Genomic DNA, 27311 nt, shown 5'->3' with positions numbered 1-27311 from the left:
GTCTACTTTTATTTGTAAACACGCATAATAACAAAACTTTGTGCATTTATAAAATAAAGAAAACAAACAAGGTGCGCTGTCTGCAGCCTTGGTCTGTGGTGATCTTCATTTAGAAACGCGTCATTAAAATGAACTGTAACTCAGTGAATACTCAACACAGAGACATGAGAGATATATCTATAGAAAGCTTGACATGTCTACTTTTAAACTAAGCAAGTGCTACCGAAAAAACAAATATTCTGTGATAAAGTAATCCATATGAAAACAACGCAATGTCCTTCTTTCACATCTCCCTTCATTATATCTAATACGACCATGCCCACGCGCTGAACGCGCTATTGAGATTATAATGTTCCACGTGAAGTGCGCGGCATGTACACCCATACCTCAGAAAACATAGCAGCGAGACTGGGCTTTTTTTTTTTTTTACTGTTTGCTTTGCGCTGAGAGGAATAAGTCATAATTGTATTGTTCCTTTATAACTTTGTATTCAAGGACACAACTATCAGGATGTAAACAGGTAACTCTTTATTGCTCTTCCTCTTGTAATCACTCTACCTTACAACTCTTCAGTGCCCCACTGTGGCCATAACATGCCAATACATCTCCCCTTTTTAGATGAAAGTTTAACTGTTTTAACAGAACCTTTAAATAACACAATACCTTCAACAGTATAGCTACTTAGTTATTTCACTCACTTAACTTATGATTTTACGAGTTTCTCCAAATCTTTTTTCCCAAACTTAAAAACGTTCAAAGAGAAATGAACAGGAGATATTTTACTTCACAGTAGCCCTTTTTGTAGATTTTATCCTAAATTAACTGGAAAATTCAATAAATCAGAACATGACTTTTCTAATGAACATTTCACTTTTCAAACAGAAAATAATTTTTTTTTTCTGTGGGTGTATGCATGTGTTTCATGTTCAAAGGTCCAGTCTCTCAGGAGCCTTAGACAGTCTCCCTGACCTAGTCACCGTCATATCACCTGATGCAGGAGGCACTGGAATTTCCCTGAGGTGTGAACGGTTGCGCCGCAGCCGTCCTCCATCCGGAGTCTCCACCTCATATGAGCGTGGTGTCTGTGCCTGACTCACAACAGTCCCTTCTGTGTGTGTGGGTTTGATCCACACATGCTGTCCAGGCTGGAGAGGTGGTAAGGTTTGAGTACGGTGTCTCCGATTGAACGTTTGTTGCTGTTGCAATTTCAACACTGTGTCATTTTCTCTGAACCTCTCAAGATCGGGCCACTGTGGTTGTAACTGCTCCGATGATATGGGGACTGGTGTTCTAATTCTCCTCCCCATCAGCAGCTGTGCTGGGGAGCTCCCGTGTGCCAATGGAGTGGCCCTGTAGGCCAGCAGAGCTTTGTGGAAATCTCCCTCTTTCACTAAGAGAGACTTCACTGTTCTAACAGCCCGTTCAGCCTCCCCATTGCTGCGGGGGTAACGGGGACTGCTTGTCACATGGGCAAAGTCATAATCCTGTGCAAACTGAGCGAAATCGTGACAGGAGAATTGCGGACCATTGTCCGTGACAAGCACTTCTGGGCATCCATATCTGGCAAACACAGCTTTAAGTCTGGCAATAGTATGTTTTGCTGATGTGCTGCCAGGTAGTGAACAAACTTCGATATAGTGAGAGAAGTAGTCTATCACAACTAATTAGTTCCCATTCTGCCATTGGAAGAGATCAGCAGCAACCCTCTGCCATGGTCTGTTTGGTAGTTCTGTTGTGAGCAGAGGCTCGACTGGTGTTTGAGCTTCACGTGCGCAAATCTCACATCTCTCGACCATTTGCTTTACAGCAGACGTGATACCTGGGCACCAGACTGATTCTCTGGCTCTGGCTAGGCATTTGTTGATACCTTGATGTCCCTGGTGCAGTCTCTGCAGGATGTCAGTTCTCATGCACTCAGGGATTATAACTCTCTCTCCTTTCATAAGCAGTCCTCTTCCTTCATGCAAAACTGACCTATTGGGCCAGTAGGGCAGCAGCTGCTCATGCACATCTCGTCTGTGTCCCGGCCATCCATTTGCAATGTATCGGCTGAGACGTTTGCAGGTGTTATCTGACGTTTGTGCACTCTTAATCTGTTCCAGCTTTGTTGGTGTGGCTGGCAGGCTTTCGACTATGCTGTCCAGGTAAGCTTTGCATTCTCTTTCCAGGTCTTGCTCCGCCTCTGTGGCTGCGGTTGGAAGAGGTGCTCTGGACAGGGCGTCAGCTGTTATCAGATTTTTACCTGGAACATGGATAATGAATCTGATAATCCTCGGCGGGAGGTCATCTAGTGCTCTGGATTTCAGAAGTGTTATAAGTGGCTTGTGATCAGTTCTTATAGTAAAGTCTAGTCCACTCACGTATCCACGCAAGCGCTCGCATGCCCAGGTCACAGCCAAAGCCTCCTTTTCTATCTGGGCATATCTTGATTCGGCTTTGCTCAGACTTCTAGAAATGAAGACGATGGGTTTCCACTCTCCGTCTGTCTGTTTTTGTGTCAGGACACCTCCGAGTCCATATGACGAAGCATCCGCCGATACCATGGTTTCGTGATTTGGGATGTACTGGGCTAACACAGTCTCTGATCCCAATTCCTTTTTTGTCTCCAGGAATGCTTTCTGTTGGGGTGCTCCCCATGTCCAGCTGTTCTCCGTCTTCAACAGGTCACGAATGGGCTTTGTCAGATCTGGCAGTCGTGGCGAAAATTTGCCTACAAAGTTCACCATGCCCATGAAACGGCGAACATCCGCCACATCCTTTGGCTCTGGCATCTCCAGGATTGCCTTTATTTTTCCTGGATCAGCTCTGATGCCCTGAGAATTTATGACATGACCCAGGAAGCGGATCTCTGTCAGGGCAAACTGGCATTTCTCATTTAGAGTGAGCCCAGCCTCTCTGAATTTCTGTAGCACCCTGTGCAGTCTGTCGTCGTGCTCTGCCCGGTCTTTCCCTATGACCAGGACATCATCAGCGTGACATAGGACTCCGTCAACACCATCAATCAGTTGAGAAATCCTCTTTTGAAAGTGTTCGGGTGCCGATGATATACCAAAAGGTAACCTTTTGAAGTAATAGCGCCCCTCTGGTGTGATGAACGTAGTTAACAGCATGGAGTCTTTGTGGAGTGGAACCTGCCAGAAGCCTGATGTCGCGTCAAGCTTTGTGAAGACTCTGGCTCCTTCCAGCTTGGCCAGTGTCTCATCCACTGCCGGTAAGATGTGTCTCTCTCTGATGACGCTCTCGTTCAGACGGGTTAAATCCACACAAATACGAATTTTCCCAGATGTTTTCACTATGGGAACCATGCCCGCACACCATTCAGTCGGTTCTTCAACCCGAGCTATGACCCCCATCTTCTCCATACGATCTAGTTCCTCTTTGACTTTGGCCCGGAGAGGAATGGCCACACGTCGCGGGGCCGAGAGGGCATGGGGTGCCGCGTTGTCTCTCAGCTTAATTTTATACTCCCCTTTAAGGATACCCAGCCCTTTAAATACCTCGGGGTAAGTGGAGCGAAAGTGTTTTTCTGCATCGTCAATGCTATTGAGCTGAGGGATCATCTGTAGTCTGCGGATAGCTGGGAGGCCCAATAAGGGTATGGTCAGGTCCTTGACGATGAACACCTCCTCCTCAATCTTTCTGTCCCCTCTCTGAATGACCGCATGCACTAGCCCTTTTACATCCAGAGGTTGGTTGGCGGGGCCCAGCAGGGGTCTGCACGGCGCTGAATGTCTGCCATATCTATCCTGTTTGAATTCTGTTTCTGGGATAGCCGTCACAGACGCACCTGTGTCTACTTTAAAGCGCAACGGGCTGCCATTTATGATGAGTATTTCAGTCTATGTGGGTGACTGTGGATAGTCAACCGCACCCAGATAAGCCGCCTCATCCACTTCAATTGCATCCATCTTTTGAGCTGATCTGCACACTGCCGCGAAGTGTCCCCTCTTTTGACATTTCCTACACTCAACATCTTTTGCTGGGCATTCAGTCCATGAATGTTTTGGGGTTTTACCACACTTCCCACACTGTTTTGGTTTTGATGAGGTAGGCTGAGGCTGAGAATAGCTTCTGCGTTGGAAAGATTTTTTTCTATGAGCCAGACTTTTACTGTTATGAGACAGTGCATCCATTTGTCCTGGTGAATCAACTGACCGCAGAACAGCTTGTTGCTTTTTCACTTCCTCGTGCTGCCTCACTTGAACTATAGCTGTAGCTAAATCCAAGTTTTTCAGACAATTTAGCATCACATATGCCGACAACAATTCTATCTCGAATCATTTCCTCACGTAAGACGCCATATTTACAATGTTCAGCTAACTTGTGCACTGCGGTGATAAAGTTTTCTGCAGATTCGCCGACGTCTTGACATCGTTTATTGAACTTGGCTCATTCGTAAATTACATTATGTACTCCTACAAAATGTTCATCAAAGGCTTTTTTTACCTCTTCAAAGTCCTTTTCTTTCTCATCCGTCAACTGCAGTGAGCTCAGAATATCGTCAGCCTTATCCCCCATTGTATATATGAGAGAATTCACCTGGTATGCGCCGTCTTTTTCTTTCAGTCCAGACGCCATTCTGAAGCGTTCAAACCTTTTGATCCATGCAGGCCACGAGCTTGGCTCAAAGTCGAATGATCCCGGTGGTGTGATAGTGAATATGTGGTCCATCCTGTGTGCTTTTAGCTTGCCGCTAGCTGTTATTGCTCTCGCCGACTCGCTCTTTTTCTTGCTCTACAGGTCCCGCGTTTTCACTCTTCACCCCATTAAACTTCTCCGACTTCTTGTCTGTCGTGGGTTATCCGTCTCTGACACCATGTATTGTTCCTCTATAACTTTGTATTCAAGGACACAACTATCAGGATGTAAACAGGTAACTCTTTATTGCTCTTCCTCTCGTAATCACTCTACCTTACAACTCTTCAGTGCCCCACTGTGGCCATAACATGCCAATACAATAATTAACCCCAAGAAGATGCGCTGAGGATTACCTTAGGATTTGAGTTTTGGATTTCCTCAGGAAAAAGAATGAAGCACTTTATCCAGCAGAGATCATAAACATGAGTAAGTTGTTTTTATTTATTTATATACTTGTACTAGTTTTCACATAACGTGTACACATTTTACTAGTTAGACTTTTTCCAAACTATAATTCCTGACTAAATGTATAATCAAGTGAAACATTATGAAGTTTCATTCACAATCTAAATGTTCTACTGTACTACTAGTATCAGTTACCATCACAATAATGTTAATAATGTAGTTTATCATTTAGTTTATTTGAGAGCACATAATATACAGTTTGGAAATGCTAGTTATGTGATGTTCATTTATATATTTCAACATGACAAAACCAGTCAATACCAGTTTGCTAAAGCAGTAATATTGTGAAATATTTTTACTATTTAAAATAACTGCTTTCTATTTGAATATATTTTACAATTTAATTTATTCCTGTGATCAAAGCTAAATTTTCAGCATCATTACTACAGTCTTACTCCAAGTGTAACAATACACACTATACCATTCAAAAGCTTGAAGTATATATAGAAATTAAAACTTTTATTTAGCACACACGTGATGATAAATAAAAACGATTAATATGATAAATGTTACAAACAATGCTGTTCTTTCAATTTATTAAAAAAAAACCCTGAAAAAAATATTCTCAGCTCTTTTAAACTAATAATGATGATGATAATAATAATTATTATTATTATTATTATTATTATTATTATTATTTATTTTTTTTAGTAGAAAATCAGAATATTAGATGGATTCCTGATGGATCGTGACTGAAGTAATGATGATAAAAATTCAGCTTTGAAAGTCCGCTTTGATTGTTCCTCATAAACTGCAAGTGAATATTAAATTATTTTGTGGGATAATTAAATATATCCTAAATAAATCACAAACATAAAAATATATACATTTATTTTGTCCTCACAATCTTTCTTGTAACACGCACCTGACTGAAAGGCTCATTATGCAGCTCATTATGCGGGCCTTTGTCTTCTCAGGTGTAAATCACAATAATATTCATGATAGTTGATGCCTACTCGCATATGCCCTTTTCAAACATAAAGTGTCTTAGAAAATTTAAATCAATCTATTGTTTTCTGTGAGTGAGTAAACATGATTTTCACATCATTTTGAAGCAATAATTCTAGGCTACAAGCTCCAGGTTTGACAGTCTAGTGAACAAATATTCTGTATGTGTTTTATGACCTTATTTCAGTGACTTTAAAATTTCAGTTTTTCACTAACCACGCATCAGCGGCAGCTGGATGCAATAATCGCATGCCAATGTGCATTGGCTCATTTAGTTACACATGAAGCGACATCCCAATTCGTCGGTTATCCGACGTGACATCGAGAGTGACAGTTTGAAAGGGAACATTATATGACATTGAAAAATAGTTTTGGTGATTTGTCCTACAGCCGCCTGTTCTTATCTGTACAGCAAATGCAGGCTAAATCTCTGCAATGTTCTCATGTAAAATGCAAGTTCTAAAACATTATAATTAATTCATTTCTAAAAAAAATATACTAGTTCATGACAGGCTATGAGTTCTGGGATGATGTGTGCTGCACCAAGAGCACTAGGGAAAAGGGAACGACCTCCAGGGTTGTGATAGGACAGAGAGACCAGTTCTAGGCAGATAGATGATTTGAGCAAGACCTCTGTGGTCATGATGGGGCAGACAGAAGATGATGATTCTGGTGGAACAAGAACGGGCATGTCTTCATATGAATCCACTGAGTTCAGCATCAGCTCACCCCCAGAGTAGGTACGGTGTACGGGGCTTTCCTTTGCAGCCTCATCCTCCACTTATTACATCCACCGTCATGTGTGATATTGCCGGCTTACACACCTGGTCAGATGATTGCTCTGTTGCTCTGCTCAGCAATGGCTGGACGATTACGGCGGGCTCTGGCAGACACTTCGCATAGTGGGGTGACCGTTGACTGGTCTCTGGGTTCGGAGTGGGACTGTCAAGATCTTCCTCGAGGCCAATGGATAATGGTGAGCCCTTTCTCACCTGTACCCACTCAACAAATGTGGCAAAATTCTCCAGAGGACCATCTTCATAAGACTTGCTCTGCAAGCAGTGTTAAGGCTCGCATTGTAGAATTTGCAGAGTGTGTCGTCCGGGTAGCTGGAGTAATAGGCTGCTTCCAGGAACAGTCTGGTATGGTCCTCGAGGCAGCTTCAGCAGGCAGGATGACCAAACTTAATGCAAACCTAAAACAAAAAGGTCCAAAACTGTGACAATTTGCATGGAATTGCTCATTAGATTCAAACAATTTGTTGATTCTATGGTCCAAATAAAATTTGCTGGAGGAATATTTGTATTATTAAAGATTTGTGTTGAGGGAAGTTTTCTTCATTTAAAGTGGTGGTCGCCTGGCTATTTTCAGAGCCTTGATTGTGTTTATGGGGTGCACTGTAACGTGTTCATGCTTTGTTTAAAAAAAAAAGATTATTTTTCACATATTTTAATTTTGTTCTACACTGCTTTTTGCATTCTCCTAAAACAGTCTGTTGACTTCCTGGTTCTATGAAGCCCCTTCCCTTAGAAATACACAATGGGCTCAGATTGGTTAGCTGGCCCAGTGTGTTGTGATTTTTTAACCACCTAGTGCAAGTTGTTTTGAGAAAAAAAAACCTGAAGTCAAAAATTTTGATAAATTGGAGAAATCTCTGTGCGTAAGGGACAAGATCGGAGACCTTTGTTGGATGCCCGTGGTCTTCGGGACCTCAGACGACACTGCTTCATTCATTGGCATGATTCTGTCATTAACATTACTAAATGGGCCACAGAATACTTCCAGATACCACTGTTGGTAAACACAGTCCGCTGTGCCATTTGCAGATCCCAACTAAAGCTCTATCATGCAATAACGAAGCCATATGTGAACATGGTCCAGAAGCACCATCCTGTGGGCCAAGGCTTATTTAAAATGGACTGTTTCAAAGTGGAAAAGTGGTTATATGGTCAGATGAGTCCGAATTTGACATTCTTGTTGGAAATCACAGACGCCGTGTCCTCTGGGCTAAAGAGAAAAGAGACTTTCCGTTCAAAAGCAAGCCTCTCTGATGGTATGGGGGTGCATAAGTGCATACGGTATGGGCAGCTTATAAATGCTGAAAGGTATATAAAGGTTTTAGAGCAACATATGCTCTTTTCCAGACAATGTCTATTTCAGGGAAGGCCTTGTGTATTCCACCAGGACAATCCAAAACCACATACTGCAGCTATACATTTATTTTGAAAGATGAAGCTCGCAATTATGGAAAGGGGCGTTACATTTTCGACGAGTGCTTGCTGTGTTCAGTCAATCAGAATGCACTGGGTCAGTTGGCCAATCAGAGCAGACTGGACTTTGTAGAAAATGACCCGGTTTGAAAGAGGCGGGGCATAGAGGACGTACGATAATGTACAGTATTTGAAAAATTATGTGTTTGTTGAACATTAAAGCATGTTAACATATTCTGTTACTCCAAATACACAAAATAATGATCTTTAAAAAAGCATCATATGACCCTTAAAGGAGCTCAACATGGCTCCACTCCCACTGTTGCATATTCCTGGGGGCAGGGTTTATGTAAATTTCAGGATTTGTGATGTCACCAATCCAGAAAGAAGCTTGTTGTAGTCCCTATCAGCTGTTAGCTGTAGGCAAAAACTTTATAGTACCAAAGACAAACTGTATGTTGAAACGTGAAATTCTGGAGGGGACATGTGCCATTAATTGATCTATGTACTATAACATGTAAATTTGGAACATTAAAGGAATATTCTAAAAGGAACTCATGTAAATACCTTAATCACAATATTGTCTTATTCAAAAAAAGGCAAATAATTAGATTATTGATGTCCATACTCCAAATGGTTTTACTCTTGTCTTGAGCCTGAAAAACTGGTTTCATTAGTTTTCTTAAATGGTTCTGGTTTAACAGGTTTAAGATCTAAAGAAAACTTTCCCCTCCAGTGTGCAATTCAGAATTGAAAGGAGTTTTAGAACTTCTGTTCAAGACACAGTTCAGTAGAGAAACAAGAAATATCTACATCATTATTCATTTCATGGCTGGTAAATAATAATGTACTACTTCATGAGATACTTAGATATATAAATTTAAAACTGACATGATGTACACATTGTATCAGCATTTTATTTATTTTTATTTTTGCTTTCTGATGATTCATATGTCTCCATTCCCAGCATTATAATCCAAATAACATTTGAGCACTTAGGTCCACATGTTAAAAGTTAAAGTATTTCAGATCTTTTTTTTCTTGTCCTGCAGCTGTGAGTTGGTGAAGGACGATGGTGTCTGTTAAAGAGCTGCTTGTGGACTCACTGAAGGAGCTGGTAGAAGCTGAACTGAAGGAGTTTCATTGGCACTTAAAGAATGCATATCATAAGTGTATATCAAAGTCTGAAATTAAAAAGGCAGATATATTTGACACAGTGGAAAAGATGGTGGCATGTTTTGGACCAGAAGAAGCTGTGAAGATCATGGTGGACATCCTGAGGAAGATGAACCAGAATGATCTGGCTGAAAAGTTGGAGAATGAACACAAGCAAGGTAACATTTAATTCACTGTGACTTTAACGTGATTAAATATTTACAAGTGTGATGGTTTGACTTAAACCTCTTTTCTTCTTTATTCTGCTGATGTGATTATGTGATAAATGTTTCCCAGTGAGTAATTCTTTCTTTCCCTCTCACAGCTAAGGCTGAGGGCAATACGAACACAGCTTTCCCTGTTGGAGGTAATTCACAACATATCTAGAGTAAATATCACTGTATATACTATATATACTGTATATTACTGTCTGTAAATAACAACAAGAGAAAATATAACTGCAAGCACCAATTACAGGGCCAGTGACATCAGTGGCAGATCTTATACAAACATATCGAATAGAACAGAGTGATTCAGTATCATCAATCCATGATTACATTCACACATGGAAAGGTCCATTAAAGCAGGTCAAAAAAGGTTGTAAATACAGCCTCACATCCAGTTTGATGGGCTAAATGATGTGGAAATCATTAATCAGCTTTTATTTACATTAGTCAGCATTGCCTAAAGATGATCTAAATCAATACAATAAGTGATCTGAAAAGAACATAAAAACACATTCAGATGTCTGCATCCGTTATTAATAATGATGATCATTCTGATCTGATTTAATTTTTTTGTCAAATTTGTTAAATGTTTTTTTTTTTTTGTCAATCTTATTGTATATGTGATCTTAATTATAGAGCTGCAAACCTTTTTGAAAACTCACAAAAAAAACATGAAGAAGAAAGCAAAATGTATTTTTGAGGGCAACGAAGAAAATGACACAGATCTCAAGACTGTTTACACCGAACTGTTCATCACAGAGGGAGATATGAAAGATGTCAATCAAGAACATGAGATTCTGAAGATCGATGATGTTTTCAAGAACAGAAAAACACAGGACAAACCGATCAAATGCAATGATATATTCAAAGAACTGAGGAAAAACAATGAGGAGAAGATTGTGCTAACCAAGGGAATCGCTGGCATTGGAAAAACTGTCTCTGTGCAAAAGTTCATCCTGGACTGGGCAGAAGGAGAAGCCAATCAGGATATAGACTGTGTGGTCCTGCTTCCATTTAGAGAGATCAATGTGATTAAAAACAAAGAGGTCAATCTCCATGAGTTTCTGTTGAAATTTTATCCTGAACTGAAGGACCTGGAGAAATCAAAGTTGTATAAGGGATGTAAGCTAGCATTAATATTTGATGGACTTGATGAGAGTCGACTGCCACTGAACTTCAAATGCGAAACACTGGACACTGTTGAGGAAAGATCATCAGTAGATGTGCTGTTTACAAGTTTGGTCAAAGGTAAGCTGCTTCCAACAGCTCTCGTCTGGGTGACTTCACGCCCAGCAGCAGCCAGTCAGATCCCTCGTCAGTATGTGGGTTTGTTCACAGAAGTGCGAGGATTCAATGACCAACAAAAGGAAGAGTACTTCAGAAAGAAAATCACAGATGTGTCTCAAGCCTCCAGAATCATCTCACACATTAAGACGTCTCGTAGTCTCTACATCATGTGCCACATTCCTGTGTTCTGCTGGATCACAGCCACAGTACTTCAGGATATTCTCATTGAAAACAAGGAAGAGAACATCAGCACAACTCTCACTGAAATGTACATTCACTTCCTACTGATGCAGATGAACATGAAGAATCAGAAGTATGGTGAACAAGAAGAAAAAGAACGCACAGAGCACTTACAGTTAAATAGAGAAATCATTTTCAAGTTAGCCAAGCTGGCATTTGAACAGCTGAAGAAGGAAAACATTGTGTTTTATGAGAAAGATCTGAAAGAATGTGGTATTAATATGAGTAAAGAGAGTGAATTGACAGGAATAATTGCGGAGATCTTTAGGAAGGAATTTGGACTTTATAAGACAAAGGTCTTCTGCTTTGTGCATCTGAGTGTTCAAGAGTTTCTTGCTGCAGTGCATGTGTTTTTCTGCTACCTGAACAAGAACATGCAGGAGCTTCAGTTTTTCTTTGAAGATTCACAAACTACAGCCAGACAAAAGCTTCACTTCTTCTTTAGACATGTCAAATTTCATGACTTAACAAAGAGGGCCACTGATAAAGCAATGCAGAGTGAGAGAGGACATCTGGACCTGTTTCTGCGGTTTCTCATGGGCATTTCACTGAAATCAAGTCAAAACCTGCTCAAAGGCCTGTTTACATGCACTCAAGACACCGGAATGAGCATCAGGAAAATAAGTGCACACATTAAACAATTACAAAAGCAGGACATCTCAGATGAAACTTCGGTCAACCTATTCTACTGCTTACTTGAGCTCAAGGATCAATCAATATATGAGGAAATCCAGAGTTATCTCAGTTCAGATGAACATCCAAGAAGAGAACTCTCATCTTCAATGTGCACAGTTCTGACCTACATACTGCTGATCTCAGAGAAGGTGCTGGATGAGTTCAACCCAAAGAGGTTCACGTCAAATCAAGCAGTCTACGAGAGACTTATGCCAGCTGTGAGATGCTGCAGAAAAGCCCTGTGGGTAATTTCACTCACTGCTGTTCACCACAAAATGAAAATTTTGCCATTAATCACTTACCCCCATGTCATTACAAACCCGTAGAAGCTTTATTCGTCTTTGGAACACAATTAACCCTCTGAGGTCTAAGGGGGTTTTGGGGGCCTGTAGAAGTTTTGTCATGCCCTGACATTTGTGCTTTTTTCAGTTGCTTATAAACATCTAAATGGCTAAAGTCTAATATCACAGTAATCAGCACCAACTGGGCTATAATAATATGTGAGCAGCATGTATGTACATGATTGTGTTTTTGAGAAAACAATGTTTATGCGTGGTTTGTGAAAAACTAAAAAATTTTAATCAATTGAATAAGGCCATAAAAAAACATACAGAACATTGGTTCATGGGACTTTTGAGAACTGGATCTTGTAGCCTAGAATTTTTCTTTCTAAATTATGTGAAAATCATCTTGTTTACTCACTCACAGAAAACAATATATTGATTTAAATTTTCTAAGACACTTTTTGTGTAGAAAGGGTCTATGCGAGAGGGCGTGAACTATCATGCATTATATTGTGATTTACACCTGAGAAGACAAAGGCCTGCATAATGAGTTGCATAATGAGCCTTTCAGTCAGGTGTGTGACTGAGAGGAAAGAGTTACAAGAAAGAATGTGAGGGCAAAATAAATCTATATATTTTTTTATGTTTGTAGTTCATTTAGAATATATTTAATTATCCCACAAAATAGTTTAATATTCACCTGCGAGTGCAGTTAAACAGTTTATTAGGAACAATCAAAGCAGACTTTTAAAGCTGAATTTTTAGCATAATTACTCCAGTCACACGATCCTTCAGAAATCCTTCTAATATTCTGATTTTCTACTCAAAAAAAAAAAAAAAAACATTTATTGTTTTTATTATTATTAATGTTGAAAAGGGCTGAGAATATTTTTTCATGTTTTTTCTTTGGGGGGGGGGGGGGGTAAATTGAAAGAACAGCATTGTTTTTTACATTTGTTACATTTACATTTATTTGTTACATTTATATTATTTACATCAGGCTTTTGAATGGTATAGTGTATATTGTTATTGAAACTTCATAATGTTTCACTTGATTATACATTTAGTCAGGAATTATAGTTTGGAAAAAGTCTAACTAGTAAAATGTTTACACGTTATGTGAAAACTAGTACAAGTATATAAATAAATAAAAAGAGACTTACTCATGTTTATGATCTCTGCTGAATAAAGCGCTTCATTCTTTTTTCTGAGGAAATCCAAAACTCAAATCCTGATGTAATCCTCAGCGCATCTTCTTGGGGTGAATTATGTCTTATTCCTCTCAGAGCGAAGCAAACAGTAAAATAAAAAAAACTTGAAGAACAGTCTCGCTGCGATTGTCTTCTGTTGTGTGGGCGTTTACAAGCCGCGAGCTACAAGTGAAACATTATAACTCAATAGCGTGTTCAGCGCGTGGCCGTGGTCGCATTAGATATAATGAAGGGAGACGTGAAAGAAGGACATCACGTTGTTTTCATATGGATTACTTTATCACAGAATATTTGTTTTCGGTAGCAAAAAGTAGACATGTCAAGCTTTCTATAGATATATCTCTCATGTCTCTGTGTTGAGTATTCACTGAGTTACAGTTCATTTTAATGATGCATTTCTTAAAGAAGATCACCGCAGACCAAGGCTGCAGACAGCGCACCTTGTTTGTTATCTTTATTTTATAAATGCACAAAGTTTTGTTGTTGTTATGTCTGTATACAAATAAAAGTAGACCCTTTACAGATTCGATTGATATATTGCTCTTGTCTGTACGATCAAAACTGAAAGTGTAATTTAAGTTCTTTTTGGGGTTATCAGGAGACGATGCCTCAACACGCGTATACGCGGGGATCGACTCCAGAGAGTTAAAGATATTTTGGATGAAAACCGGGAGGTTTGTGAGTGTCCCATAGACTGCCAAGTAAATAACCCTGTCAATGCCCAGAGAAGTATGAAAAACATCATCAGAATAGTCCATATGTCATCAGTGGTTCAATCTGAATTTAATGAAGCGACGAGAACACTTTTTCTGCGAAAAAAAAAACAAAAAAACAATGAGTTTGCATTCACATGGGGGTAAGTGATGACAAAATTTTCATTTTGGGGTGGACGTAACCCTTTAAATGTTTTGTTCTACTTTACTAAACAATTAAATATCAAAATACTAAGTGAAATATTTTCCTGTCCTGATTATGAAGGCTGCAATAAATTGTTGCAGAATCATTGAAATTTAATCTGGTTCAACATTCTTTTTTGGCAGATTTGACGGCTGTGGTCTTGATCAAACATGCTGTGAAACTTTGTCTTCTGCTCTACAATCATCAAACTCCCATCTGACAGAGCTGGATCTAAGTAGCAATCACCTGCAGGATTCAGGAGTGAAGCTGCTTTCTGATGGACTGAAGAGTCAACACTGTCGACTGAACATACTGAGGTTTGACATTCACATTCACTGAATCACTAGGTTAAAATTTGTGGAACAATAGTTGTTTCATAACTATAGCTAGCAGATATTTCCTGTCTGCATTGTAGGACAATTGTATCAGTGGCATTTTCTTCGAGAATACAAGGCAGGCAATGCCAACTCAAAAACTTGATGTGAAAACAATAAGGGTTCCCAAACATTTTGGAAAACCTTGGATTTTGTAATGCTGTTTTCCAGTTATGAGAATGAAATAATACCTTCATTTCTTAATGACTTCATTGAACATTATGTTTCAGTGAACTGTTTTTATGTTCCCTTTCCTTATGAATTTGATAATTATAGTAGATTTATTTTCACTTCATCAGTAAAATCCTTTGCTCAAAGGATCAAATTACTCTCGGTTCTTGCCTCATTTCAGTTGGACAGATTCAGTGTGTTGATAACTTGACAACCACGGTGACAACTAGATCATTTTGATTCATGAACTATTTGTGTTAAGCACAAATGTACAGATGAGTTATGAACAGAAGTTGACCCTGAGGCATTTTTTGGGCCTAGGAGATGCTGTGACATGCCCTGACATTTGTGCTTATTTAACCTGTTAACCCGCACCTGGACGCGGGTGCACTGAACTCTCTTTGTTTGCATGTGTCAATGTTTATGAATAGATTAAATGAAATGGACAAAATTAATCTTGACAAACTATATAACATTATGAAGATCTAAGACTCAAGCATTGACGACAGATAGCTGTTTTTCAATGGAAAGATTATAAGGAATGTATCTGCTAAATTATTGTACGCAGTAAACATCAAAACATGAAGAATCAAAACAAAATACATACCAGATTTGTCGTAATAGCGAGTCATAAACACATCCACAGCTGTAAATCCTGGTTTAGTTAGAAAGGTAAGGGTCCACTGAACGACATTTCATAGAGCTTGTTTAGTCCAATGAAGCAATAACTCTGTAATATGGATGATAATTCCTTTGTTTACGTTTCAGTTCTTCAGGGACAGTATTGTTTGTGTCTGTTATGGAATAACTCACACTCAGAAAACTGTGTCTTGGTAGTAAAAAACAGCATGGTTTTGTAGCATATAGTGTCACAAACAGAATGAGATGATCCACAAAAAAAGTCAAAGATAGGTGGAAAATTATTTATTTGAATTCTGGCGCTCTCTCGTGACGGCTCGTGACATTTGCTGTGACGCACCTGACACCTGATTGAGGCATAACCTAGTGATCGGCTTTTGCACAAATTAGTAGTTTTTTTTTCTCTTTTTCAATATTTTTCATATATGTGTGAGTGTGTTTTATGGGGAATGTGGCTGTATCTGCATGATTACAATCTGTTTGAGCACAAATCAGCTATTACTCAGTCCCTCCAGGATTTCGCTGAACTTTTTTCTGATTTTTGCGGCCTAAAATGATTGATTTTACTGCGGCTTTTCTCAAAATTTGTGGTGATATTTGCGGCATTTCTTATTGTTTTTCAGTGAAAATATACCACAGACAACATTCTTCTAACACTGTTATGACTTTTCTGACTTCGAGAACCACTGTAGGGCTCCAGACTAACATTTGATGACACCAGCACAAGTGCCATTATGTTCTACAGAAGGTGGAACCAGCAGCTGACAGTAAACACTCACCCTAATCGCACATGTACACCTCGGAGATGTCTATTTAATGTCTGAATTTACATATGCAAGATGTATTTTTAAGAGTGCTTGCTCATCTGCAATATGTCTCTAAGACAAATAGACATTTATTAGAATGCATGTAAAACTGCTTCTGAGATGTTTATCAGAGTACACAGCAGATGATTCCCAGATCTTAAGCAGATATCTTACAGATAAATAGATTACATCTGATAAAATGTACTTTTATTACTGTCATTCGTAATGTCTAAATATAATTTAATGAATACAAAAATATATATATTAGGGAGTGGAAATGGTCTATAAGTACTTCTCTGCAGCCATCTACTAGTGGTAATTTAATATATATTTATTTTAAAATAATTGTTTGCTTTCCTACATTATGAAACTTTTAGTTTTATACGTGGGTTAAACCTATGAAGGATGAATAAATATCGTCACATTAAAAATAACTTTAAAATTTGGTAATACATAAAGCTTTGAAGTTCTGGGAAAAACTGTGTGAAGCATTTAAAAACACTTGAAAACATTAGACCATATCTGCCACAAGTTGTTCCTGTAGATTTACTATGTTAAATCAATGGTGAACGGTGGTGGAGATTTGTGTTTATTGAACATTGAATGTTTTCCTGGTTTCCACATCAGTGGCATTTATTCTGATATCTGTAGCTTTAACAGAATTCTGCACTGAATTTGAATGCTTCTCACAAGATTTAACAGAGGTGTTGATTCTGTGACAAATTCGACTGCTTTCTTCACACTGTATTTCCCAGCGCTGTGTATATCAGTGTCACGTGATCGAGGTCAGCCTGCGGCTGTGGCTTGAGCAGATAAACGGTCTGTGCTGTGTAGCCCAAACTAGTAGCGTGGATTCATTCCACTTTCGGTTCATTTACCCAATGTAGCTCTTGTAAATTGGTCATGATGAGAACAAAGGCTGTTCATTCCATTTTTGGAAACAACCTTTCTTTGATTGAATGCGCATTGCGATGATGTCTTGGGATGCATCTAAGCGGGAAAATTTGTGGCAATTACGAAAATTCGCAAACTTTTTAAAAAATTGGGGAGTTTGCTTGATTTTGCAATAAATTCATTGATCGCAAAATCCTGGAGGGATTGATTACTGTGTAATCACAGCTATCAATGTGAACACCATCTATATGAATAGAGTGTGATTATTGACTTTACGGCGCATCTCTATGATTACCATCTCTATAACTGGCCATCAGCACATGATAATTGACTATATGACCAGAATTCATTGTATATGCTGCATTTCTAGCAATCTCAGGATGTACTGTAACTTGCATACATAGTTAAATCTTTTTTATTTTTCTTATTTATTTTTCTTACTCAAATTATTCTTATTGTATTTTTCTAGTACTCAAATTAATCACTTATATGATGTCTAAGTTTCTGTCTACTGTTTTATAATTGAAAAACTATGCAGGGGTATGATTAATGACTAAAATAGTTTGTAGAACCCTTCAATACAGTTGGTAAATATTTTGAATACCAGAAACTCTTTGGTTACCCACATTCTTCAAAGTATCTTCTTTTATGTTCAACAGAAGAAAGAAATTATTAAGGTTTGGAATAACTTTTGGGTGTGTAAACGATGACAAAATTTTCATTTTTGGGTGAACTATCCCTTTAAATCAGACAGTCCAACCTGAGCAACTGAAATGCTTCTCTGCAAACTGCACGTTCATCATTAGTTACAGGATAGACACACTGATAACTTTCCTATTCATCCCTACGTCTGGAGAGTCTTGTGTTCAAAGGGCGGATGTGAGTGAGCTCTATATGTTTTAAACCGCGCTGGTTTAGCGCATGAAAGGACTTTAACAGTGCGCGTTCTGGAGACTCCGTCTCCATGAAAACAAAGATGCCAAAATGGAATCACGCACAAATGAGCTTCTCTAATACCTCGTATGAAATTGATTTCATTATAATTGCTATTAGTATTATAAACAGTGGAATATACTTTTTTGTTTATTCAACTATATGTTGGCATTTGTAAAATACGGGACAAATATCATTTTACCTTTAAATACAGGACGATTCCGTATTTTAAGGGACGGGTGGCAACCCTAGTGGTGGGGAGGACTAGACATAGTATCAGAAAAATGGTTGCATGAATGGTTGCCATTTTTTCATGGCATCTTCTTCAGATTTGAAATAGAAACTCATGAGACATGTGACTTTCAACCCATTAATTTTCTAGATTGCTCCAGGACTGATTTCATGTATTTTTATATCAAATAAAAAAAAAAAAATCAGTGTGGTACAATTTTTTTTCAAGGCACTTCAGTGTCTATAACTTTTAATCTTTCGAGCATTATCAACTCTGGATGAAACGTAAAGCCCAAAGGGTCTTCTTTCCAAAGACAAAATTATTCATGTAACACATTAAAGTAAGGAACTGTTGCAATTTTAAGTTAGGTAGGGCAATTTCAGCTTTGAGTCCCATAATGGGGGTTCTGGTTAACAGGTTAAGTTACTTATAACTTTTTAATGGATAAATCGGCCACACTTTATAATAACTATACAGTGATAAAAGTATTTACAAATTATTTGCAAACTATTATAGGAAATAGCTCGTAAAATGTAGTTAAAACAGTAATAAACTATATACAAACAGTGAGTTCTTAATTGTCACTGTAATTAACACATTTCTATTGTTTAATTAGATCTTAAGATTTAGATAATGCTTTTTTAACAACTTAACCGTAAATAGTTCTAACTTTATCTTAGGTCACGGAAAATCTGAAAATATCAATAATTAAGTGCTTTAAACCAATATTTATTGGTCATTTATTGCATTAATATTAAATGATCCAGTAACACTTTATAAGTATAGACTAATAAAGTACTTATAAATCATTTACAAACTGTTTACAGTTAATTCATAGTTTATAAAGAAAGTTAACATTAAAAAGTTGCATAGTAAATTTTTAATTAATTATTACTGTAATTAACAATTGATTGTTGTTTATAAAGCTCATATGTAAAGACTTACATAATGATTCTTCATCCTTTATTAACAACTGGGTAACTATATCTAAGTGATGTATTTTACTCCAGTATTAAATTAGTTGTTAATGGTTAATGAAAACAAAAAGTTATTAATTAACATTAAATAAATGCTTATGTATGAAATGAATTCGTGCACATTTATTACTTAATTAGTGGAACACTTATTATTGATGGAATTAATGTATAATAAAAGTAGGATTAAAGCCCTTAATTAATGACATTTAAGCATTTTGCATTACTTAATCTAAAGTGAGAACTATTTAGCCCTAATAAAACATTTATTAATGATCCATTGCTTTAAAAGTTGGCCGTCGATTATACGTCTTTTGTAGGAATCAAAACAGACACAACACAGGCCATACCAAAATCATAACAAATTTACCATAGTGTTCCAACCCACACCAACATTAAAAGCAGCAAACATGGTCTGTATGTTTTGAACTGCTTAAAGGGTTAGTTCACCCGATAATTCAAATTTGTCTGTCTTCTACTCACCCCCATGCATTTTTCTAAGATGAATATCCAGATTTCAAACGTAATAAACACTTCTTTTCTCACTTCTGCTGACTGTGGGGAACCGGAAGAAGTGCAGGCGGATGTTGTAGTTTGTCAGCTGAAGTGAGAAAAAGTGTTTATTACGTTTGAAATCTGAATATTTATCTTACAAGAATGCATGGATTCACTACAGGGGGCCTTTATTCACCCCCCGAAGCCGTGTGAGGGACGTTTTATTACATATGCATGCACTTTATTTTACGGTTTCTGAACAGTTGACAACAAACACCCGCCTAACCCATTGAAAGGCTTGGAAGAGCAAGGACAATTTTTAATATAACTTCGATTGGATTACTCTGAAAGAGGAAAGTCACATACACCTAGGAAGCTTCGAGGGTGAGTAAAAGATGGACAAATTTAAATTCTCGGGTGAACTAACCCTTTAAGGACTTGTTTACATAATGCCACCACTTGTTCTGGTGTATGAGCTGCAAAATAAGGGAAAATAAGTATTTTACACAATGAGAATGCTGTACAACACAGTACACACACATATGATAAAATAAGCATATAAGCTCTCATTTCTTCATCTGTTGTAAAGCATGAAATCAGATCATATCATAATAGTAAGATCCTGATAGTTTGCAGGGAACAGGCACAGTATTATATATGTGGCACGGAAGCTCAGTACAAAAAGCAATAAAACTATTCCGTGATCATATTTAGTATTTTATTTAATAATGGCTGTTAATTATGGTAAAATGTTTTCAAAACGGGCAACTGATTATTGTTAGTTAATCACTAGAGATTTCACTTATGGGAGAGAAGGATCACATTGTCATTGCATGTAACAGACCAAAAGTGTGAACAGTCTATAATCTGTAATTCAACTAATACAAAGTATGTATCTACAAACAAACTAATGAGCAAAAAAAATCTTAATGCATTTTTAAGGACTGCAGACACCTAGAAAATAGGGAGACAAACAAGGAGGGTAATGAGGGAGACACAGGTGGAGTAACTGAAACAATGAGATATAAAGGGTGGGGTGAGACAATACACAGGAGAGCAAATGGCACCAACAACAAACAATAAGCTAAGTGCTCAATAAACAGACACAGTGATCTCTGTTGGCCATTTAAGGCACACAAGCCAATAACTGTGACAGAACCCTCCCCTTTAAGGAGTGGATTCCAGACACTCCCCTGTCCAAAATAGCAAACAAAAAGTCCAGGAGGGAGGTGAACCTGAGGCAGACCAGTGGGAGGAATGCCAGGCCTGTGTGGCAAAACATGTGGAACTGAAGCCCTCTAGGGCGGAGCAGACGGAGAAGGCTGAAGACCTCCATGGCGGTGCAGAAGACCGCAACAGCAAAGCAAGCATGACTGTAGATCCCCATGGTGAAGCAGATGACCAACACAGCAAAGCAGACTGGAGAGAAAGCCACCATGGTGGATCAGGTGGAGCTGGAGATCACCACATTGGTGCAGGTGGGGCTGAAGACCACCACGGTGGTGCAGAATCATGGGTTGGAGTAGGCTTCTTGAGTAGACTCTGAAGGCTCCTGGACTGGAGCAGGTTCTTGAGTGGACACTGGGAGATCCCGGACTGAAGCAGTTTCTTGAGTGGACTCTGAAGGCTCCTGGACTGAAACTGGTTCTTGAGTGGACTCTGAGAGCTTCTGGACTGGATCAGGTTCTTGAGTTGACTCGGAGGCAGACTCCCGGGAAGCCCGAGCAAACTCCAAAGTGGCTTATGTCCGCAGAACAGCCATGAGGTAAAATGCGAAGACAGCCTTCTTGACGATGGCAGCAGCAGTGAAATTGGGCAGCTCTGTAACAGCCTCTATGGCAGAGAAAAGGAGAGCAGGCTGCTCAGTGACTTCAGAAACCATCAAACATAGGACCACCTGAGTCGGGTCCTGCGGGGCCACTGGACTAGTCAACAGCCTAGAGATGCCAACAGCTCGCACAGACCTCAGCGGTGGGTCCACCAAACTGGAGGCCAGCCTCAAAAGCCTTAGGCAAACCCTGTGAAGAGTTTCCAGACTGGCAGCCATCTTGTGGAGAGGCACTGGAAAGGCAGCCATAAAGAGACAGGACTCTGGAGTGACGGCCATGACGGAGCGAGACTCTGGAGTGGCGGCTATGTCAGGAAGAGACACTGGACTGGCTGCCATCTTGAGATAAGGCTCTGATCTGGCGCCCATGTCAGGATGATACTCTGGAATGGCAGCAATCCTGTCAAGAGGCTCTGGTATGGCAACTATCTCTAGGGGAGCTACAGTGTCTGTGGCCACCTTTGAGAGAGTTGCATCGACCTTAGCAGGAGGATTCCCTTGACAATCCAGTCAGGTGATCCAGCCCTCTCAACCTCCACCCATTTGAGGGACTCACCAAGGGCATAATGAAGAAAGTCCTTGAGAATGGAGTCGTTGTAGCCCAGCACCTCCACAGCACTCCTAAACTCCTTGGTGAATTCCCTTAGATAATTCCCCTATTGTTGGAGGAAACTAAAGGCTTCAAATCGGTGTATGCGTTGGTAGAGGGAGCTGCTAACATTAGAGGCTGGTGGATGGTGTGAGCCTGAGTCCTTATTGGACAGTTTGTTCTGTCACGGTACTGGTAAGTAAAGGAAGCAAGGACTCAAATGCAGGAAGTCTGGACTCTTTATTAATGGTAAAAACAAAACAAAACTAACACCAGCCTTTTTCTTCCCTGAGAGAAAGTGGCCTTTTTTCTGGGGAGTTTTTTTTTCTTTTCATAGGTATTATGTGTGCGTGTGTGTTTCTGTTTGTGCACAGCTTTCCCTGTCAAACAAATAAAAAATCAAAATATCAGGCTGGGAAACGTTGAGACTTTGTCAAGTTCCGATGCCTTTCTCCACTCTGCATCTCTGCGCAGTTGCGCAGCACAGCAGTGTAGAACACATTAATTGGCACGTTACAGACAGGCAGAGAGCTGCAAAAGTGAAGCCCTTCCTCCCTTTCCAGTAGTGTTTGTTTTGGTGTGGAGATGAGTGGTGATGAACAAAAATACTAAGCTACCTATGCCTCAGATATACAGCTATTTATCCAAAAAAAAAAATATAAATATAGTTAATTAGTCTTGCTAACATCCATGACTCATGAGCTACCATGTAGTAAGTTAGCTAAACTTTAGCTAAGGCAATGTATCATGGGCATGCAGGCTAACTTAATGGAGAAATGAAAGCTGAATACAGTAAAATTAATGACACCATCAGAGTCACCACATTGATATGCAAATATGACATTAAATAACTAAAATGCACTAATTTGTAACATTTGACACAAGGCATTGCAGATTAATAGGATAAACAAATAACTAAAGCATATCATCAAAGAACGTCCCCAATTATTAGTTAATGACTTACATTAACAGTATTTTTCCCCTTGAAAAGTTATGTTTAAATACGCAGATAGCTTGTTTAAGTTAATTTTAGAATAAATCTACAGAAGCAAACATACAAGGGTAGTAGGCTTAAATCAAACACCTTAATGTGTATTTTGGAAATGTCCTTTCCATTAGAGCAAAAGAAGACATGGAAGTAAAATAGACAAAAATCTCAAAATTTAATAGCACATGAACTTTCCTGCCTTAAACAATAACTTCATAATTTTGATCTCAGGCTCCTCATCTAATAACTATCCATTCTATTAGTATATTGGATGCTGGTAGATCTTAACACTACTCCCTCAAATGTGTAACAAAGTTGTCACCATCAGAGAAGTGCCCTTTTTTCCACTTAAGCCCCTGCCCTTCAAAATGTCTGTGCACATCCCTGGTTCAGAATATTGTACATAATAATGTTGTGTAAAAGGAAGATTAGGAACATCAAAATGATCAAATCAAAATAATGAAAATAAATGTCTGCCATGTTTTTATTCTGGTATCCAGTAAGTGTATAAATTAAGATTTGCATTATCACGTAAAAAGAAATAAAGAGAGAAGACAGGGAAAGGAAACACAGGCTAGTGGACATGCACACAACAGCACCACTGTTAAAAACAATAGATTAGTGGTCATCAACCCGTCAATTGCGATCGACTGGTAGATCTTCATCACTGTCCCAGTAGATCCAGTAAATAACAGAAAAATAAGTGCTAGAATACATTTCTCCAATCTTTGTACTATATCTTTTATACTTATGTTCCTGTTATTTTCAGGAGCTATTGGGACAGTGATAAAGAAAAATACCTAATTCCTGAGTCTGTAAACAGGATGTTAACAGAGGCCAGAGACACTGAAGATGGATGTAAAGAGTAGAAAATACTGTAGCGGCGAGAGCAGTGTATTGTTCATGATGCACGAAATGTAGGAAAAAAATATTAAAATATTGAATTAGGGTTAGGAGTTATATGAATGTACCGCTGAAAGGAACTGATTGTCTTGAGAAAAGTTTAGTTGGCAATGGCATATTCTTTATAGATATGTTTAGGTAGATGCCACATTCATCCACTCCAGGCACGTCAATGCATCCACCATCTTGGAACGCTCTATACGTAGTCACTCACAATAAAAGTGAATTTGTTATGTTATGTTATGTTTTTTTGTAGGATAATTTCACAAAGATTAAATCAGAATGTTCTGTTTTTGCTTTAAATCCTGAAATTATACAATCTAATTCAAATTAAAAACAACTGCTCAAGCAACATGTGTGTAATATCTTTGTTTGGATTGTGATTAAAATGCAGTGGTTGATTTTCATTTCAAATGCCTACAAATATTTTTGTTTAAGGCCAGTTTGCTGTTTTTAGAACAAATAACCAACAAATAAATTTAGATAAATGATAATAAAATCAGCAACCAGTAGCAGAATCTGCAAATTTGCTAGTTAAGTAAATAACTCAGAATCTTAAACGCCATGAAAAATCATGATTAAATACTAAATATAATTGCTTACCTGTTTCAGCGACTGGCATTTCTACAGTTTGTTTTCTCTGTATCTCCTCCACATTTAGAGCAAGTGCGAGCTCCTCGATTTAAATAAAATGGCATCACTTTTTTAGCACTTTCAACTCCACAAATAAGTCACTGTCCACACACTTTTGGCGCCATGCTACACTGCTGTAGGTATACAGATTGCTTTGGTGACATACACATGCCTTTGATGGCAGGATTGTATGTTTCCTTGGTTAAAATTGAGAAAGCAGGATCAAAGTTTCAAGTTAAATAATGTGGAGATCCCATTAATTTATTAAGCTTATTAAAGGGGTCATCGGATGCCCATTTTCCACAAGTTGATAAGATTCTTTAGGGTCTTAATGTAAACTTTATAACATACTTTGGTTAAAATTTCTCAATGGTAGTGTAAAAAACAACCTTTTTACCCTGTCAAAATGAGCTCTGTTTTCAGCACACGGTTCTAGACCATGCTGCTTTAAATGCTACTGAGCTCTGCTGACCCAGCCCCTGTGTTTCATTATGCTGAAAGGTGCTCCACGCATTCTGTTCATCATCATTATTTGCAGGCCTCAAAAATACTCTCTAGCCTTTGTTGAAGACTTCACATAACTGTTATCAATGATTTCCTCAGAGACTGACTGTTTTACTATAGCAGAGGATTTTAATATTCACACAGATCATGCAGAAATCCAAACTACAAAATAAATTATAACTATATTAAACACTTTTGACCTGATACAGCATGTGCATGGACCCACACACAAAGGTGGACACACTCTAGATTTAATCATCAGTAGAGGTCTAAACATTTCATCCATTGTTATTAAGGATGTAGCACTATCTGATCACTTCTGTATTTTTTTGATATGTTGATCTCTGCTACCACTGAATCTAGATCTGTCTCTGTCAGAAAGTGATTCATTAACAAATACACCAGTGTGTTATTTATGGAGGCTATATCTTTAACACCAAGCATTTCTGCAGACTGTGTTTATCTTCTCCTTGATTCCTTTAACTCAAAAGTTAAGAATGTTATTGATGATTTTGCTTCTGTAAGAGTCAGTAAGAAGACTGGCAGACAAAAAGCACCCTGGAGAAAATCAACAGCAGTACAGAGTATGAAAAGACAATGCAGCTAGACTTTCTTCTCAAACCTTATAAACAGTAACTTAAACAACACACACTCTTTTTGCTACCGTTAAGAGACTAACAAACCCCCAAAGTGATTCCAAGTGAAATGCGTTCTGACAGCAGATGCAACGAGTTTTCTTCATTCTTTTCTGAGAAGATTAATAATATCAGAAACTTGATTAGCGCATCCTCAAGTTATGCAGAGGTCAGACAGTTTCGATCACAGTTTTTACAAATAATTTACCATGATTGTTTTTTAAAGCAATTGATAGAAAAGTTTTGGAAGAAATAGTACAGCACATTAAAATCATCAACCTGTTACCTTGACACACTTCCCACATCTTTTTTCAAAAGTGTGCTTAACTGTTTAGAAGCAGATTTCTTAAAAGTGGTGAATGCCTCACTTCTTTCTGGGATGTTGCCAAAATCCCTAAAAAACTGCAGTGGTTAATCCCCTTCTGAAAAAGAGCAATCTTGATAGCACGATTTTTAGAAACTTTAGGCAAATTATGAGATATTATTTTTATATGTAAGATATTTGTTTTGTTGGTCTTTAATCAGCTGAACAACTACTTAAACTCAAATGGATACCTGGACAATTTTTAATATGGTTTCCAACTGCATCTCAGCACAGAGACAGCACTCTGCACTCTGTCATTATTAGGATAATAAATGATATTCGCTTTAACCTGTTAATCAGACCCCCCATTATGGGACTCACTGCTGAAAGTGCCCTACCTAATTTAAAATTGCAACAGTTCCTTACTCATGTTTGGTACACACATAATTTTGGTATCAACCAGAGTTGATAATGCTCAAAAATATTAAAAGTTATAGACACTGAAGTGTCTTGAAAAAAAATTGTACCACAGTGAATTTTTTTTTATTTGATATAAAAATACATGAAATCAATCCTGGGGCAATCTAGAAAAGTAATGGGTTTAAAGTCACGTCTCATGAGTTTCTATTTCAAATCTGAAGAAGATACCATGAAAAATTAGATTCCTGCAACCATTTTTCTGATACTATGTCTAGTCCCGCCACCCCCCCCCCAACAAATATAAAAAATATTTACCAACTGTATTGAAGGGTTCTACAAACTATTTTAGTCATTAATCAAATACAAAAAAATACAATAAGAATAATTTGAGTAAGAAAAATAAATAAGAAAAATAAAATAAAAAAGATTTACCTATGTATGCCAGTTACAGTACATCCTGAGATCACTAGAAATGCAGCATTTACAATGAATTCTGGTCATATAGTCAATTATCACATGCTGATGGCCAGTTATAGAGATGGTAATCATAGAGATGCGCCATAAAGTCAATAATCACACTCTATTCATATAGACGGCTTTCTATGTATGCCATTTAACTATGTATGCTAGTTACAGTACATCCTGAGATGTCCCCACACATATGCAAAATGTTGAAAAATAAAACAAATAAAGAAAAAGCCGATCGCTTAGTTATGCCTCCATCAGATGACAGGTGCGTCACAGCGCACATC

General features: G+C 38.3%; 1 protein-coding gene across 1 annotated transcript in view; it reads left to right on the top strand.

The window, feature by feature from the left end:
* The window catches only part of LOC109044973 (NACHT, LRR and PYD domains-containing protein 3-like), an 81325-nt gene that overhangs the window by 10242 nt on the left and 43772 nt on the right, over window positions 1-27311 (top strand). Inside the window, exons 2-5 of the mRNA XM_042723001.1 lie at window positions 9314-9595; window positions 9742-9783; window positions 10280-12086; window positions 14381-14554. Of these exons, the coding sequence (XP_042578935.1) occupies window positions 9334-9595; window positions 9742-9783; window positions 10280-12086; window positions 14381-14554 (2285 nt within the window). The 5' untranslated portion in view covers window positions 9314-9333. The remainder of the gene's footprint in view (window positions 1-9313; window positions 9596-9741; window positions 9784-10279; window positions 12087-14380; window positions 14555-27311) is intronic.

This window comes from Cyprinus carpio, chromosome B4 (genome assembly GCF_018340385.1).
Source record: "Cyprinus carpio isolate SPL01 chromosome B4, ASM1834038v1, whole genome shotgun sequence".
Classification (NCBI taxonomy): domain Eukaryota; kingdom Metazoa; phylum Chordata; class Actinopteri; order Cypriniformes; family Cyprinidae; genus Cyprinus; species Cyprinus carpio.
Note: the sequence above shows the minus strand (reverse complement) of the source record. Positions and strands in the feature narration are given on the sequence as shown.